Source organism: Toxorhynchites rutilus, chromosome 3, assembly GCF_029784135.1.
Source record: "Toxorhynchites rutilus septentrionalis strain SRP chromosome 3, ASM2978413v1, whole genome shotgun sequence".
Taxonomy (NCBI): Eukaryota; Metazoa; Arthropoda; class Insecta; order Diptera; family Culicidae; genus Toxorhynchites; species Toxorhynchites rutilus.
Window position 1 is genome coordinate 214,386,950 of NC_073746.1, and position 19,896 is coordinate 214,406,845.

The following is a 19,896-nucleotide window of genomic DNA, read 5'->3' on the forward strand; positions in this document are numbered from 1 at the left end:
TTAGTCTGAAAGGCCGTGGATATCGAAAGAGAAAGTCGATGAAGAGAAACGATCAAAGAAGATAGACCCTTTTGACATGTTGCTCTAGAACTATTGAAAAACATTAACGCGAATGCACTAATTTGTTCATTTATCACGTTCTTTTGAATTTTTATATTCACGAATATATTTTATATGTGTGCTTTTCGGACTGCCTTAGAAACATAACTTTCATCACACCACAGATGCTTTACAAACAGAACTCAATGTAACGGAGCAACTGAAAAGCACGTCTGCACTCGTTCCTTTCTCTCACAAGACTCGCTATTCATATCTATTTTTCAGAATATAAAAACAAAACATGTTTTCGAGAGAAGTAAATTTTAGATATATAATATATATTTTTCGTCAATAAACTTTTTTTTCAAAAAATTGCTTGATTTTTTTAAATCTATATATATATATATATATATATATATATATATATATATATATATATATATATATATATATATATATATATATAAAATCTAGTGTCACTGTGTTTGTTACCGAACTGCTCCAAAACGGCTCGATCGATTTTGATGAAATTAGGCACAAAAAACTTGGTAGACATGAGAATAGGTTGTAAACTATATATATATGATATACCGATTACTATATATTTAATACCGAATAGGGTTGAAAATGGAGAAATTTTTTTTGAATGTTTTTTGCGGTTTTCTTAAATACGGCTTCTAACATACAAAATAAAACAAATTAAATACATATATTTTTAATCGCGACATTGATACTTTTGCATAAACAATATCCACATATTAAAACCGTTGTTCCTTTTTTTAATAGAATTTTGAAAAATTATTTACGTTGTTAAATGACAAACGGCGCTACGTTCGCTTCATCTAACTTGCACAATTCGTCTTAAGGTGAAGGTGAAAGCTATCCATTATAGTAGCCACGTGTAAAAATGGGGTACTAGTGTTTGTGAGAGAAGAGCAAACACACGTAAATAGATCAATTCACTTATCAGACTGTGTGGCGCTTCTTTGACACGAGTCTTTGGATACATTTGAAAGAAAAATAACAGTTCAATACTAAAGTAAAATGTATGAACGATATGTTCCGATGAACAATTGCGAATATAAATATATATAGAAGATGCATTTGCATATGAAGTAAAATTCTGATTATACGCGAGCGTAATATGAGCAAATTTATAACACATGCGAATTGGGGCTCTTTTGGTATTAACAAGTTCTTCCGCATAGTAACTCGATGTTGATAATTCCTTAATATGTTCCTTCGTTGATCGTATTGTTTCCACATATTCACGTTGGAGAGCCTTAACCCTTCTCTTCGTTGGCCGAGGCATTTTGATTGAATGTAATACTTTTCCGTTTACTGTTTCTGAAAGCATAGGCAGCCGTGGCAGTGTTCCGAGCTCTGCAATACAATTTTCTTACCCAATGTTAACGTTGCTAAAACTTACATTATAGACCCATTAAACGTAAAAATAATAATTGTATTGATATTGGGTTGGGGAAAAAGAAATGTCGTATATTGTCAATATATGGCAACACTTAAAAATATCTTGTGTTGTGCTTATCGCATCAGGTCATACTATACGGCTATTTAAAGACGACAATCTGTGCTACAAGTGTCGCTTTGACAGTGCTGTGATTGTCCTTTTCAGTCTCAAGTTATAGCGCCTCAAAGATGGAGTCCATCAAGCAAGAAGTTCGCCATATTTTACGTTTTTACTACCTGCGAGGTAAAACTGCACAAAGGCGGCCGAAAAAAATCTTATAGTTTATGGACCCGATACTGTAACGATTCGCACAGCACAGCGTTGGTTTGCTCGATTTCGTTCTGGTGTAGTAGCTGTCGAAGATACACCCCGTACTGGTAGGCCAATCGCCATGGAAACCGATAAAATCGTTGAAATCATTCGAGTAGACCGGCATCTGAGCACTCGCTCGATTGACCAGGAACTGGGTATAGACCATAAAACCGTTTGGAACCATTTGCAGAAGATTGGATTCCCAAAAAAGCTGGATGTATAGGTGCCACATGAGTTGACGCAAAAAAAGACGGGTGGGTAATGTCGGGGACATAACCGGAGTGACGTAGGACTATACAAAGGGGACAGCTTTTGTTAAATATATATTTTAAATATATTGTTTTATTTTCTTCTCCTACGTGAATACCTACCTATCTACCTGAAAAATGGATTAGTTTACTGTTTACTCTTTATGAATATGTTGATGGTTCTGAAAAGAACCTTTGGTGTTGTGTTTTTGTTATCACTCGATATTCCCATCTTGTTCGGTTAAACCTTCCTGTTTAGCTATTGCGTTTGCCACTCGCCACAGCTTTCACAGTTGGAAAATTTCTTCCTATCCAGCTTGTGACATGTTGTTCAGTAAATTACATTTAATGCGACGTGCCGGAGAAACACTTTGCCACTCACTGAAACTAATTGTTGCCTCGATGAGCGCCGAACCGAAGCTGCTCTGTTCTTGATGCGGGTTTTCTGATTGTCGTGAGCAGCTTTGCAAGCCAACTCGAGCACTCCGACGGCCGAAACTCTATAATCGCTGTTAGGTATACTGGTGCTCCGGCACCAATCCGTTCGGCCTAGTTACCCTTGCGGAGCAATCAGTGAATGCGACCAACAGGGAACTGGAGACCTGCACGGTTCGAGTGAGACTTTGCCTTTCCCTTAACTTGTCCTCCTTTGTTACGTCCACGATGCCGATGCCGTACAACCACACGGGTTTACGGTTTGAAAGAAAATAAGATATTTTTTTGGGGTCCGCGTGTTTTATACTCTAGCGGTATACAATCACAGGATAGAGACAAATCGGCAGACTCAGCCAGAGGGGCGAGTCCAACGAGACGAACGAATGAGCGTTAAAAGGGAGCGATGGCAAAAAAAATACATTCATAGAGGCGAATGAACTGAAAAGTTTAAACCCTCTTAAAGCCAAAAAGAAGAAGTAGAAGAAAATACATTCATTACGATTTGTTCGCTCGTTGGATTCACATGCAGGCTAAAAAGGTCCTTTTCAGGATCACAAAATTATCTTCAATCTAAAAAGTTTATTGTTTTGTTATCACTCGATATCCCCATCTTGTTCGGCTAAACCTTTCTGTTTAGCGATTGCATTTGCCACTCGCCACAGCTTTCACAGTTGGAAAATTTCTTCCCATCCAGCTTGTGACATATTTTACAGTAAATTACATTCAATGGCACGTCGCATTACCACCACTCAGTATCGGATTGGAGGTAATTTTAACCTGTAATTGAACATTTGCGATGACAGTGGTACAGTGTCAACTTTCAATGTGGGGTCATAATTTGGACCCCGAACTCTATGTTTACAAAAATGTCCAACTAAATATGTCGCATTACATGTCCGTCCAATTAGCTAAATGTCGAGATAAGTGTAAATTACTGTACTTTCAATCTAGAAGTAATTTAAGAATTGGTGAAAATCAATAAGCTCAGAACAACTGCCAAATTCACATACTCATCATATCCTGACAAACAAATTATGAAAAAATCAATTTGTGTTTTATTATTATTTTGGATATTGTTTTAGAAAGCATTGAACTGTATTTCCTAAACTCTTTTTTGGAAGGTTTAATGGCCCTGAAAAGCGCCTTGTTTTATGGAATGGTTCCAATTTAGAAAACTTAGTACTCGTGGTTTTGAAAAAAACCATTTCGAATGCCCTCGATGCCGCCTTGTTCTGAATTTGCCACCAAAGCAGTTTGTATAAAGAACAAACTTTTTTCTTCTGCTACCTGATGCCGTTGTCTTGTGAGGTGGCCTGACGCCACTCGCTGCCTGTTGTCTTGATGTCCACCGAACCGAATGTGGTCTGTTCCGAATGCGGGTTTTCTTATTGTCGCGAGCAGCTTTGTCAGCTAACTCGATCACTCGATATTGATATTTCACAATTATTCAATTATTTATCTCCAGAAAAATGATATGTTTATCTCCAGAAAAATGAAATGTTGAGAAATGCTCGACTTATAAGCGTTCCAAATCTTGCATTTTTTCCTACTTGTTCAGTGCCTAGATTTCCATTTCACCCCCTATATCTTCCGATTAGACGTAGTCCTACGTCAAAATCTTTTAGACCGAATCAACGCCTGCGATGCACTGCTGAAATGGAACGAACCCGACCCATTTTTGAAGAAGATGGTGACTGGTGATGAAAAGTGGATCACGTACGACAGCCTAAAGCGAAAAAAGTCGTGGTCGAAGCGCAGTGAGCCGGCCCAAACCATCGCCAAGCCGGATTGACGGCCAGGAAGGTTTTGCTGTGTGTTTGGTGGGATTGGAAGGGAATCATCCACTTTGAGCTGCTCAACTATGGCCAGATCCTCAACTCGGTTCTCTACTGTGAACAGCTTGACCGTTTGAAGCAGGCGATTGACCAGAAGTGGCCAGAAATAATCAATAGGAATGGTGTTGTTTTCCACCAGGACAACGCTCGGCCTCACACATCTTTGATGACCCGCCAGAAGCTACGGGAGCTCGGATGGGATGTCCTATTGCACCCACCGTATAGTCCGGATCTGGCTCCAAGTGATTATCATCTCTTCCGGTCCATGCAAAACGCTCTTGGTGATACTAAGTTGGCCTCAAAAGAGGCTTGCGAAAACTGGCTGTCTGAGCTGCAAATAAGGAGGGGGGGGGCTTCATAAAAGGCTTTTTCAACACACATCGGTCATACGATGCTTTTCATCTTCTTCTTCTATGGTACTAACGTTCTACGACGCCGTGAGCTATGCCAACAATTCCTAGTCGAACCATATGCACAAGTAGAGAGCGAACGATTGCGATTCATTCGACAGAATCAACAGAAGCGGCGAGAATACATAGAATACATTCACTTGCGAGGCGCTATCATGAGCGAAACCGACACAGCCTTTGATATATCCAGGCCCAATGAAAGGCGAAAAAGACGTTCGGCGGTCAACGATTCGATAAAACTGAAGAAATTCGTCACGCATTTACATCGTACTTCAAAAAGTTGGTCGTTACGCACTTCGCGCTCGGAATAGAAAAACTCGTGCCATGCTATGAAAGATGCCTTGAACGTTACGGCGATTATGTAGAAAAATAGAAAATAGAACGTAGATTTCGAAAAAATCACGAAAATCAGGCACTGAAACTTTTTTTTTAAACGACCCTTGATATCTTGACAAATATTCCGAATATTTTTGAAAGTCATGAACCATTTAGTAGGAAACATATTTTCACTACTTTCAATGCATGATTCTTAACTCTAGTTCAAATAGTTATTGTTTAATAATTCATCAAAGTTTAATGTGTAAATATTTGATCGTTAAAACATTTAAACACACTACTATTAACATATTCATTATTTTTTATTCAACAAACAACATATCCACTAGCAATAATTTATATGGCAGAACAACGTTTGCCGGGTCAGCTAGTGGAAACATAAATAATTCCCCACATTTCATTCTTTAACCAACATTACCTTTAACCCATTTCAGCGAAATTTTTTTAAAAAAAAATTTGGTATTTTTTTATGAAAATTTAAACAATCTTCATCCTTTTACCCGAATTTTGTAGGTATTATAGTTTTTGGGTTCTTCTGTAGGAAGCGATCATTTTAGTTTTGGGTTATATTGTTTTCTGAAAAACCAAGAAAATTTTTTTGGCCCTTTTATAAGTGTAGTCTAAATTTTTTTAAATATTTCAAGTATGCAAAGTTGCTTAAAAGACTCATGTGTATACACCCACAACGTTTCGCTGCTATCTGAGATGGTGCTGCCAACTCCTAGGACGAGTTGGCATGAAATTCGTCTTAAATGAGATGAAATTAATAATCGAATGAATTGCAGTAGTAATTGATCGTTTATTTCTTTTTCTGTTTCTTTTTTGTGTGTTGGCGACAAGTTTCTGCTCTTTTTTCTCTGTCTTTCATCCCTTTTCTTTTGTTTTTCCTTTTCAATTTTGACGTGGGACTACGTCTAACCGGAATATATGGAGGGTAAAATGAAAACCTAAACACAGAACATGCAGGAAAAAAAGGAAAAATTTCGAATGCTTATAGCTCGAACATTTCGTACTGGATAGGAGAGATGTTTGCATCACTTGATAGGGAATATTTCTACGCATCTATCGCAACTAACAAAATGTTGTTTTTCATTAGATAAACAATTGAATAACTGTAAAATATTAGGCGTTATCTAAACGCCCTAACTGCATCGTTTTGATTGGCCCGATTTACGGTTTCCCTAACACAGCCATCAAAACCAAGCAGTCTTGGGGAAATCGGCATTGCAAATACATGAAAGTAGGGGGACTTTTGTTCTCATCGAAAAATGTTCCCTAACACAGACTTTAAAACCAAGCAGCGAAATCGGTATTGCAAACACACGAAAGAGCCTAGAGGCGAATGAACTGAAAAGTTTAAACCCTCTTAAAGCCAAAAAGAAGAAGAAGAACACACGAAAGTAGGGGGAGCTCTTGTTCCCACCGAAATGTGTTCCCTAATAGAGATTTCTAAACCAAGGTGCCTGGAGAAATCGGTATTTCAAATTCATGCAAGTCGGGGGTATTTTTGTTCCGACTGGAATGTGTTTCCCTAACACAGACTTCAAATCCATGGAGCGTGGGGAAATCGGCGTTGCGAATTCATACAAATCGGGGGTATTTTTGTTCCGATTGAAATGTGTTTCCCTAACACAGACTTCAAAACCGAGGTTTCTGGGGAAATCGGCTCTGCAAATAAATGCAAACTGCGAGTACTTTTGTCCTCGCTTGCCTTTGTGCAGAGTGGAATATGTCTGTCCTAACATGATTTTCTAAACTTAAGAACCTGGGAAAATCGTGCAGACACTAGAAGCGAATGAACTTCCCAGTTTCAAGCAAATTCGAGATTCGAGAAGTATGTACACTTTTGGGATGTAAACTTCAGAGGGAAATGTAAAATAAAATAATCGTTTGATAATTTTTTTTTGTCTTTATTGGAAAGATTTTCAGCCTTAGGCTGGTTCATCAAACGTTTGATAATTCTTCCGTACATATATTTTGTTCTAGTCATTATACCAAACGTAAAAGGTCCGTCATTAAATTTACTTGTAATGAAGAACAATCAATCACAATAAATGAATTGACTTTACATGGCATTTGTTCATTTTTTTCACTCACAGAGCAAATATATTGAACTCAATTGGATTTTTGAAACTGTTTCATTCAATCAAGAATTTAATCAATACAAACGAATGATTGCTAAGCTAAGGTAGTTCCACGTCAACCTTGCGGTTAAATCATAGATATAACCCACTCATTTTTTTTCTTCGCTTCTTCGAGGTTTTCCATATTCAAACAGTAGCCCTGACTGGTAGCTATGACAGGTACATCTAGCTTTGCAACACGACGTTCGGTCGGAGTTTTTGTAGATACAGATGGCATACTAAATGAAGCATTGAATGCGTCATGTTATACGAGATTTTCTTTCTCCGGGTTACTTCCTATCGACGATTCCATCTTTATGGATGTTATATTTTCAGTTTCTGAAAATGTTCAAATTATGGAATACAAAACAAACTTACAGATATTTTACAATCACCTTCTGAAAATATGAATGACACCTGAATGACACCTTTTGCTTTTGCCCACACATGATAAAACATTCTATTTACTACAGCCCCTTGCCATTCTTCAACGGAACAACAACTTTCGAAAATGCTCAACTGATCCGATGATAAGAACGATTCGAGGCGCTTCACAAACGATTCGTTGTTGCACTTATCATTAAGTTCCGCTTTTTCATTCATTTCCATTGTTGGCAACACAGCTTGTGATGAAAATGCTTCACTGGATTTGGCAATAAGACTTGAGTAATTAACAGCATCAGGATCTTACGGATACAATCCACATCTCGGTGCAATTTCTTACTTCGGAAGTAATTCACCGCTATTGTCGTTCCTCCATTCTACCAAAACTTGATTTCAAAAGTTTTTTGAATGGTCGGAAAAAGCTGAGTGATTTTAGGGGAATTTGTTGGAAGACAACCCAGGGTTATGTTTGTTTTTCCGTGCATAGCTGCATCGTTTCATATGAGACATGTGACTTATGTCCATCTAGAAAGAGTGTTATAGGAAACGGTATATCCTGCTGGACAAGCCAAGTAAAAAAACACATCCTTGAGAAACAGGAAAAATATGTCTCGATTCATCAAACCCGATTTTGTTCTTGCAGCGGCCCAGCTTTCGGGTAATCTCTGCCAGATCTCTTTGGTATCCTGGATTTGTACGGGTATTTTTCTCTTGTTGGGTGTGAACCACTGCGTCCATTATTTTGAACTATTGTGGTAAGTCCCATTTTCTTGCAGCGTAGTAGAAAATGGGGCTTATCTACTTATTGATGAAGAAGAATAATCTGTCTGATGAAATTTATAATCCCGATCGGCGACACAGACCAGACTTCCTTGGGCTCCAGAACAGCCTTATCAAGGTGTTGAAGTCGGCGTCTTGCACAGCAAATGTTCCGAGGTTTCGCTTTCGGCATTACAAAAGCGACAAATATCTTGTACTAAACCTATGTTTTTGAGATGGTATTTACTCGAGCAGAATGACATGAGAAGGCTCAATTCACGATGTTCCCGACGGCGAATGGCGAGACTATCTTCTTCTGTAGGAGCATTGTACCACTGCGACCATTAGTTTGATCTATTGTGGTGCACTCCAGTCTACTATATATGCGCTGTCAATTCGTTCCATCACTCAAGGAATAAGTGATAGTCGCACTAGGACTTTGCATCTCCCCCCAAGAAGGTATGACTTCTTTTAAGAAATTCCTTACCTTTTTTGGTTCAGGAGACCATATATCGTTAGGCATAAGAATGCCCTTTCCAAGAATCCGCAGTCTTTGCTGAATCAATACAGTGGATTGACACAGTAAATGTTCCGAAGTTTCAGCATCAAAATTTTATCATCCGTTATTTTTCCAATTTTGTTGAGGTGGTACCTGCTCGGGCAATGTCTGGTCAATAGCCCAGTCAACATCCTCAGATCGGCTTTATTCAAGCTGAGTAGGCTGCGTGTTATTCTATTACAAGGTGTAATGAATAATCTTGATTGTCGTGATGTTGATAGGACTCTCCAGTTGGCTTCAATCATCGATGTTTTCCAGGATTTGAGCTCGGATTTCAGACAGGTTGCAGATAATCCGTAAAATGGCTCAGGTCCGACGAATTTAGTTGAAGATCCTAATCTTGATTGGAAATCGGCTTTTTTATTACCTTCTATACCGCAGTGTCCAGGCACCCAGTATAGATTAACTTCGTTAGTTACAGCTAGTTTTTTAAGGAAAAAATACATTCCCAAACTAGCTTTGACTGACAAGTTAATGCTTGCAATGCATTTAGAGCTGCTTGGCTATCTGAGAAAATACAGATACTGGCATACCTGTATTTCCTAGCCAAATAAATGTTCGTACATGTTAGAATAGCATGTATTTCTGCTTGAAAAACTGTAGGCCACTGTCACATTGGAATTGAGAATCTATCCCTGGTTCAGTAATCCCAGCTCCTGTAGGTTTTCCAATTTTTTACCCATCGGTGTAAAACCCGATGATCCCGGACAAGTTATAGGACCACTTTCTTTCCACACGCTGCAATTGAATTCAATCACTTTGAAAGGAAGGCTGAAGTTAGTCTCTGTTTCCATGCAGTCTTCGTTCATGATTAATATAGGGTTCAGTTGAAAATCTTTCAGGATTTGCAAGTGCCCCTTGAGATCTCATTGTTGGAATTGTTTCGTACGTTTCAGCCTAAGAGCACCTTTTTCCGCCCCAAGTTGCACATATTGGTGCAGGGGTAGAAGGTATAAAAGAGCATCTAGGGCTTTGGAGGGTGTGCTGGGTATTACTCCAGTTATTGTTAGGCATGCCAGACGTTGTAGTTTATCAAGCTTTTTCTGAGCTGATATTTGTGTTGTTTTAGGCCACCACACTAACGAAGCATAACTTAACCTGGGTCTCATAATTGCCGAGTATATCCAGTGAATCATTCTCGGTTTTAGACCCCTTTTTCCGAATAACCTACTACTACAAGCCCAAAGAGCAATTTGGGCTTTAGAAATAGCATACTCTAGGTTTCGTTTGAACTTGTTCGAAAATATGACTAATGAATCTGTTTAAAAAAAAAAACCTTGATATTTCATTATTTGAAATCAGAAAAAGCAGTCAGATACCATATTCAACAAAGTAAACAAACTATTCAAAAATATCCCAAATCGAGGAATTACGATACTCACAGTAACTTGCTGACGTTCCAATTGAATTTGCATCTGGAGTTGTTGGAGTTGTGATGGCTGTGGCGCTCCTCCACGCCGAACACTAGACAACTGCTGTAGCAGTTCTGCGATTGGGTCAACCGATTCGCGACCAGAAGGCGACAGCGTGGACAAACCTCCACCGGATGAGCTAAAGTGCATGTTCGAACGCCTTGAGCGTGGTCCACCGAGGGCCCGTCCCGAGTGTGGCATCCTCCGTACACCTCCATGTCGTATCGCTGAGGGCTCGTCGTAAAGTTTTGGTTAAGGAAACATAGGCGATATAGTCGACTTAAACTAAAAATAGAGCGGTAGGAATTAATTTACTGTTCATCGATAGTTATCCATGATATTTTAGTCTTAACCCTGAAACGATAAACGTGACCTCACTCGTGCCTAAAAAGAACGATTTGCTTTTACGAAACCCCCATAGAACCCGTATTCCACTGCATTCGAAATTTACGTAAAATATCCGATATAAAAGTTACAAGATCGGAAAGTTCATGCATCTCAGATTGCAAAAAAAAACTCCAACCAGTTTAGGGTTAGGATAATCATGTACAGTTATCGTAAACAATAAGATACCGAAATGGTAATATTTTTAAAAAGGATATCAGGAACGAGATGAGATCCCGCGAGCCGCTGCGATGTTCAAGGCTCAAATGTCCTGCGAAATCATCTGTCACTAGATTCGGGTCGCCACCAGGAAGTGCAGCACAAACAGGACACACAACTTCTAGCCCGGTATCGGTGTGCTCTGAACTGACATGTTCGAGTAGTGCTGAATCGCTAAGTCCCATCCGTTTGCAGTACGGACAGGTGAATGACTGTGGCTGATCCGGTGCTAATACTTCCCCGCCATAGTATAGCTCAAAGTCGGACCTTGTCAAAATACACTGCATTGGATGGTCTGCCGAGTGTCTCGTGCTAGTCGCTCCTTCCTCATAGCAGTTAGCGCAAAGATCATAATCGTAGCATATCAGACATTTGTAGCGACGTCCACGAAAGTTGCTTTTCAAACATGAATCACAGCTGACACCTAAAACAAAACCGAGAAAAACAGAAAGCATCAGAACAGCGTATTCGAATATACATGGAACTAGATTCCCTTTTCTATGGGCTGTTTAATTGACTCACTTACAATACATTACACTTAATTTTACATTATACCAAACGAAGATTAAAAATATTTTGCATTCTTAATTTTCAAAATCGAAACACTTTCTTCATTCGTTGTCTCTCAGGGTTTGCTCAACTTCCTATTGTCGGTTGGAGAGCGAAGATGTCCTCGGGCCATGGCACCAGTCCAATGAGGAGGAATCTGTGCCGTGAGAAGATACCTAGATGTTTTTATTCCCTTTGATCGTAAAGAGGAATGAACAAGGATCTTCGTGGTTTATCCGTTATTGATTTGTCAAATTATGTAACATAATTCGGCATCTTTCAAGTAACAAAATAATGTTTCTATTCACGACGATTCACGTCACTCAGGACGTCTCGTGCACTTTCGCGGATCCTGTATATGTTTTTCAGGTTCTTGTACTTCGGGTAAACGCACAAGAAATGTTCGACATGTAGATGTTGCCGTGGCCACATATTGGTTCCCTGGTGAAGCCGTGTGGAACCGATTAGTATCCAGTCTTTTATCTGGTCAGTACTCACTACTTGTCGCCCCCATTGAAACCTTTTACTTTCCACAGAAATTGATTTGCGATCCACCTCTCGACCCGAAAGGTGCGAAAGAGGGTTGTGCATCTCCCGTGTAAGAAATTGTCCCGTGTGACAAATTCCACCAAACCGGTCGGCCGCTTAGTTACCTGTAATACCTATGTGTCCAGGAATCTACTTTAGTGTCAGGCAATACGCACTCCCTGACCGCGTGTACCCATGGATGTCTGGACTTGGCAGTACCGATGGCGTCAATTAAACTCATCAAGTTGGAGACGACCAATAGCGACTTTGATCGTAGCTGCCACGTAGATTTCGGCTACTTCAACTAAGAAGACCTGGTAAATGTCGGCAAGTTTCTTGCTAGAAAGTAGTCTAATATATCTGTCACTTAACCCTGAATCAAATCCCTATGACCCCTCAGAACCGCCCGTGTATCTGATCTCGTGGAAACGATATTTCCTTGCTGCCATTGCCTTAATAGTCTGTTGCCTGCCGAGCTCGCCTCAAGACGGAAGTTGTTCCTGATTCCGGGACAGTTGGAACCAATCGCCCCAAACCAGACTTATTTTGCCAACTTGGGAAGTTTGGAGCGTGACACCGACTGAAAGATGGTGTTACTAAGCACAGTTGGGTGTCCTGGTTTTTGCAAGAAGTTTGTCGCCTTGGATACGATCGCCGAATCGAAAGGAGGTTGCCCCATTTTAGTGCATAAAGATACTGCTGACGTGAATGGCAGTAGCAGTACCACAAATCATCAAAATTTATTCACGAATGAAAGAATGAGCTTTTTTCCAGTTAGAGAATTCTCTTCTGTTGAAACTCGACACCATATCTGTCATAATGAGTGCACATGAGTCGAGACGCGTGAGCTTTGTCTGGTATATTGAACGAAAACAGCATGAACGAATTTCGAAAAGCCTGCATTCAGGCAAGGAAAAAAGTTCACGGTGGCACATTTTAAGAAAGAAAATGTACCTGTCAGTACGGTATATCGTATCCTGGGTTCTCTAAACATAGAGCAGAAAGTCGGAAGTGGTCGTCCGGTGACGATAATGACAAAGCAGAGGAAGACATCGTTAAAGAAGCTGTTTGACAACAAGGACGCTACCAGCCTGCGTGACACCGGTCGGAAATATGGCTGCTCCCACGTATTGATCCATCGGACTCTCAAGATGGAAGGAATCGTCTGCAGGAAGAAGACGAGGTCGCCGGAGTACACAGAGGAGCAGATTGAGACGGTTAAATCACAGTGTCGGTGGATGACCAAAAATACCGCGGGACGTCTTTCGTTCTGGACGACGAAAGCTATTTTCCGCTGTCCAAAACGCATATTCCAGGAAATGATAATTACTACTCCAGCGACAAGTCATCCACACCGCCTGAAGTGAAATACAAGTTCAAGCACAAGTTTGAAAAAAAGGTTATGTTGTACATCGCCATTTCCGACCGGGGCATTTCAAAGCCTTGGTTTAAGCCGAGCGGTCTGGCAATCAACCAACAAATCTATCGAGAAGAGTGCATCGCGACAAAGTTGCGTCGAACAGCAGACCACGGCCCTTACTCAAACATTCACTGACATTTTTTTGAAGAAAATACATTATGTTATTAATAAAAAATACTGAAATCGATAGAAATTTTTTTTTATATGTGATTGAAAAAATTCTCATTTTTTATTTAACACCCGTTATATCATTGCTGGTGATTTAGATTGACCATATAATAGGGGGTATATGCCATTTCCGACCAATCGGGAGTAAATTCATAAAACATAGCAAGAGTTATCTATACCGTCCATTGCCGAAGTTGCCAAAAACAAGAATTTTGTGTGATGAATGGCGGCCACCCTTTACCATTAATCGATTCCATTCTCTATTGGTTGACGTTGAATTTTATGTTCTGATTTTCATTAACACGCGATGATCTTCAATTTCTTTGTTACGAATATCATGACGAAAATGAAGATGCAAATAAAAAATGCATCTTGGCAAACTGATGTTGATGTTCATACCACTGGTGTTCATTGGTAGTGTTGTTTCATATTTATCGACTCTCACTTGAGCAGTACTTGTGAATACAAGACAGGCTGAAATTCGCCGAATTTACGTGTCGTAAACGTGAGTATTGTCGGCACTGGGCAGTAGACCGGAGACGGACAGTAGTGCCTTGTTGTAAATTGCTGCCAGTGCTTATGGTGCCTTGTCTCCAGCCAAACACGTCAGTTCTAGGGCATAGCTGAGGCAGCTGTTGATGATCGCTTGTTTGCTGTATCTGTCGAATCGCTGAGAGTAGTGCCATCCACTTGCACAATGGGGTTGTAGGGTCCTTTCTTCCCATTTAGTGTGTTGATCCGGCTTCAAACGTCGGCAGAGGACTGGTTTCCACCAATGGATTCCAGAAAAGCAGTCCAATTGTCTAGCTCGGCCTTCCTGATCAGCCGTTGAACATTTATGAACTGCGCTCGGTATCTGTTCATGGTCACTCCCTTCTCCAATCCATCGATCGGTTCTCGCTTGGCCGCACCCAGGAACTTCCTTTTAATCTCTCTTTTGATGCCGAACCTCGAACCAGCAGTGCAGCGCTCTCTTACTCGAGTTGGTCCCAATTTGAGGAACCTAAGATTTCAGTCACATCAACGTGAAGCAAAAACGATCGTAGTTTGAAACACGGTTTGTCGGAGGTTACGCCATTCTTAACGGAGCGTGATTGTTGGAATTAACAGGGACTTCCAATTGGTCGAGTTAGGTCAGACCGGACCATGTGACATTTTTATAATTTCGAGAAAAACGAACATAAAGTTTAATGCTCTGCAATTTTCAAAGCATTTAATTTTTTCGTTCAATATTGTTCTCAGAAATGTTAGTTACTCTCTGGCAATACTTTAATAACGTAAGATAGTTGTTAAAAAACATCAAGTATCATGCCAAAAAAGGCAGTTATTTGGCTGCCTATACGTGCATGGTCCACTCTGACTGAACCAAATGAAGCATTTTTTAAGAATTGGTTCACTATGACTGAACAATTCCGAAATATTTCTCAATCCATTAACAGTTGTAAGTCAAAGTGTGGTATTCAGCTATGAAAATTTAAGCGAGAAGGAATGTGAGTTTGGAACTGCATAAACATTTGTTTGCGTTCAGCATAATAGTCTTAGCCATCAGCTGCTGGCAATAATATGATTGCAAACATGTTAAGCATAAACTTCCCATTTTCAATCATCTCAGACAGTATTCGTCAATAGAATCGTCAAATTTGAATTCATTGTCATCGCTACATAGTACTCTAAAATAGCACATTTTGCGATCATTCACACTGAATACCAGCATTTTTCACTGATCCGTTCAGTCGGAGTGGACCAAGTTTATTTTTTAATATACTCAGAATGTGCACATTTTACAAGGTACCTACGTACATTCCGACAAGGTACCTATTAGCTTCAAGAAAATGTTTTTTGTTGGTTTGAATTCGGCGCTTGGATATTTTTTAAATTCAATATACAAATGATTGTCACATGTTCCACTCTGTCTGCACATGATATAGAGTCATTTCGTCATGGTAAATGGTACATGGTTCGCTCTGACTGCATACTATGCGGGATTTTCGTTGATCAATCATAACAATTTCGATCCGTTATTCCTGCTGTGTGCGTGATTTTCCAAATCTGATAAATGTGGTATGTAGCTTACATAATGCTTAACCAAATTTAATCAATAACTCGAAATTTTCATTTTTGCGACTTGGTCCCCTCTGACTTAACACCGACCAATTGAAAACAGTACTGTCAGCAATTGGTCCGTCTGAAGGAAACAATCGTCCAAAAGCGGACATGCTTGGCCAATAGCAGGAGAATTAGATTCCGTCAGGAAAATGCCACGGCCCCGTCACATTAACGTCATGTTAGCCCTAATAAAAATATATATTTTGGAAAAAAGTGCCACAAGTCTCACCAGAAGCTTTGCTGCGAGGCCCTTATACATACACAGCATGGTCCTGATATTAAGGAATTGCCGGCTATTTCCGTTTGTAGTAAATGACGTGGCAGGTAAAACATTTTGCCACAAGGGTTTCTATGTGCAAAATGCAAAATGTCAACAAACTATCGAACAAAACGGTGCATACCCGAACACGAATTGTTGGCTCCTGTCAGTTAATTATTAGTTCAATGTGAACGTCAAACATAAAGCCCTTAATTGCATGCAAATGTTTTACTGAACCGACTAAATCTTTTACTCATTCTTACTGGATTTACGTCCGTAAGAAATTTGATTCATTAACTTGAATCATTCGAATCCGTTTCGTTCAAATTGGATCATCGTCTAAAAGTTGTTCAATCTAATTTGAAAAAGAATCGAACAAGGAACAAAAGCATATATTCCAAATTCACACCGCTTTTCCGGATAGAGTTCATAGAGTCCGAATAGCTGAGACTAGACTAGAAGAATTGCATAGCCAATTAGCTAGTCTTTCTTGGAAAAATATTACACTTTGATTGTATTTGATTGTATTCGTATTTTATAGTTTTCATGGTCTCGGGACCAAGGGCGCTACATTTTTTTTTGTATTTTTTCTTGAAAGCTGAGCTTTTTTGTTTATAGCATATCCAAAAATCAGAGAGGCGCTTTTTAACATAGTACTGCAAAGAAAAGAAGAAGATTGAGAGCGGAGGGGAATATTTGCCTAAAGCATAAATGTTGGATCTCGCTGAGGAAACTTTCAGTATCGTTCTAGATACGAAGCAATGAACATCGTTTGTTCTTCCTCGTGTACACTTGATGCTTGATCGGCTTGATTTTTGAAAAAATGCAGTAGCATCAACGCCAGTATGTCGTATTTCCATCGAAATATGCCAGAATCTGTTTCCAATTATTTTCTCCAATATGCCGCCGATGAGCGAAGCATGAGGAAGCATCAAGAAGAAGAATTCTACACATTTTTCGATTTTGTAGTATGCGTCGAGCAGGCTAACGTAGTTGAGAACCCGATTGTAACAATTATGGACAACACTGATTTTTTTTTTCAATTCAAAATGCAATTGAAACCATCTGTGATAAATAAGATAATGCCGTCCGAAACTATCCGATGTAAAGCCAAGGATGATTTTGAGTTCTGTTATATGATGCGTTTCGATGGAGAATTTACAAGAGTGCAAATGTTCTCCAAATCCGACATTTACCCTTCAACCAGCTCAGCTCAGCTTCAATTCATCCGAAAAAGAAATTAAGCAGGTGAGAAAAGTAAACATCGTCAAGCTTTGTCCCTTGATGCCTGAATATAGAAGACATTATTGAGAGATCCTTGTAATCAACAATTACAGCAACAATTTATGAGTGTTCGGGCTCGGGCAATTATACGGTGGACTGTATTTGGTATGTATGGGATTCCATAGGCCTTTGTCGACAGGTAGGTGTCCACACAGAATTACCACGGGTGAGGTTTTTGTGTGGATCTACAATCTTGGTCGGAAATGAATGACACTGTTCGGACTTGTTTCAAATTTATTTAATTGTTGTTGTGTAAAGACAGGTTGGAATAAAACTGAACTATTACGTCTGTACTAACTCGCATATATAGCTGTTGCAACCTATTCGATATGCTACCATCGGTTAATGAGGAAAGCAATGTTGCCACGTTTGCGCTACAAATGTTACCGAGGAACCTTACTGCTAAAACCATACAATGTATATTTTAATTCTTCCGTTTAGAACAGAACATACTCCCCCCGAGTGAGACGTTATGTTTCACTGCTCTCCGGTTCGCGTTGATTGACTTCAATGGGCAAAACTGAAAGTTTTGTGATGGGACGGCGATAACTTGTATCTCCACTGCAGACATCCACAACGCGAATTAAGTTATCAGATCCAGAATGAACTGCTACTATTCGACCCAACTTCCACTGAAGTGGTGGACGATTTTTATCTTGTAAAAGCACAATCATTCCTGGTTGTATGTTTTCTGAAGTGATCTAATTTTTCTTACGAAATTGTAGGCTGTTGAGATAGTCATTTGACCAAGCATTCCAAAAATGTTGGCGCATCAGTTGAATGTGCTGCCAACGGTTGAGTCGACCAATTTTTTCATTTGTGTATGATGTGCTGGCGTGATAACTTCTGGATCCGTTGGGTCGTTAGAAATAGCGAATAGTGGTCTTGAATTAAGGATGGCTTCAATTTCGCATAGAATAGAAGCCATTTTTTCGAATGTTAACAACTCCAATGTGCAGAAGTTCGTTGTGCATTGTTCTAATTATTAATGCAGTCACAATGTTCTTGTTCGGAAGGATGAGTTGATGTTTTGATTCATTTTTTAAATTGGAGTTTTTCAGCCTTCCATCCACACGTAGTAAATTGTTGACATAAATTGGATTCAGAGGGCCAAGAATCTTGCATTGGAGACCAGACTTGAGAGGCCGAATTTCATCTCCAAACTCTATGTGCTGAATCACTCGTATGATTGTTGTCGTTGACTCTCGAATTTCTGCTACTGTCAGATGGCGTTGAATGATATGATTGTTCTTTTGATAACAGTTATTTTTGAATCGTAGAATCCAACCGATTACTTTTTGCAGCTTTCGGAAACAACTGTACTTGCTACATACCGGAAGCAATTCCAATATTGTTGCTGAATGACTCATGATCACTGGTTTCATTTCAGGTAAATCTTCTTCGGGGACGTCGTTCAGTGTTTCAAAAATGATGGTTGATGGGTAAGGAAATTGGGACCATTCCACCACATGTCGTTCTGTGCAAGGATCGTTGGTAGTTGGCCTCGGGACACCACATCTGCTGGATTATCACACGATTTCACATAGTTCCATTGATACTCTCCCGAACCATTGCGAATTTCCATCACGCAATTTTTGACGAAGGTTTGCAATCGGTCGGGATTTTTCTTCAGCAAAGCAAGTACAATTTGGCTCCACATCATTATCTGAGAAAAGTTCATTTCTACAGCATCAATTATCTTCTTCACCAGTCGTGTCAGCAGTAACGCGGTGCACAATTTCTTGCGTGGAATCGTCAATTCGTGTAGTGGGGCGACCTTCGATTTTGAACTCAACAGTCGACATTCTACTGAGCCATCGGGAAACAAACTTCGCACGTATACACATGCGCCATAAGCTAAATTGGAGGCGTATGCAAAGCCATGCAACTCTAAATCAATAGCTCCGTTGTATGTCACTTGACGAGGAATCGTTATTTTCTTAAGATAAGGAAGAGTTTGTTTTATATTGCACCACTGTTGAACGAATGATTCTTCGACTGAATCGTCCCAGCCGATCTTACATTTCCAAAGCTGTTGCACGAGTAGTTTAGCTAACACAACTGTTGGGGAATATAATCCCGATGGATCATACAGTTTTGCCACCTCGGAGTATATTCTTCGTTTCGTAGTTGGTTGTTTTTGATCTTCAATATGTTCTAACTCACCACCAATCAGTAGTTTGTCGGATAACGTCAGACCAAGTATTTTAGTCACACTATTGATAGATCGGTCTTTCCGAAGCTTCAGCGTTTCTTGTTCTTCAATAGGACAATTGTGCAATAGTTGTGTTGAATTGGAGCACCACTTGCGAATTGGAAAACCGCCTTTCGCTAGCATTCTTTTCAGTTGATTGATAGCTTTGTTAGCTTCTTCGAATGTATCTGCTCCAGCCGTCAACATAACAGTCCTTGCGAATGATATTGGATGCTATGGGAAAATTCGATTCTTCTTCTTTTGCAGCTGTATCAGACATCTAGTGGCTTGAAACGGTGCAGAGGCGGTACCATACGTTATTGTTGTCAGCTCCAATACCTTTACTGGGTCGGATGAATTTTCTCGCCAAAAACAGGAAGTGGGTTATATCTATGGTATAACCGCAAGGGTGACGTAGGACTATCGTTGATTTAGTGATCATTTGTTTGAAGTTGAATCTGAACC

At 39.8% G+C, this 19,896-nt stretch overlaps 1 protein-coding gene across 1 annotated transcript in view; it reads right to left on the reverse strand.

The window, feature by feature from the left end:
* The window catches only part of LOC129775661 (E3 ubiquitin-protein ligase KCMF1), a 45,969-nt gene that overhangs the window by 11,774 nt on the left and 14,299 nt on the right, over positions 1-19,896 (reverse strand). The window contains exons 2-3 of the mRNA XM_055780650.1: positions 10,923-11,347; positions 10,291-10,560 (exon numbers count right to left, since the gene is read on the reverse strand). Coding sequence (XP_055636625.1) covers positions 10,291-10,560; positions 10,923-11,347 — 695 coding nt within the window. The remainder of the gene's footprint in view (positions 1-10,290; positions 10,561-10,922; positions 11,348-19,896) is intronic.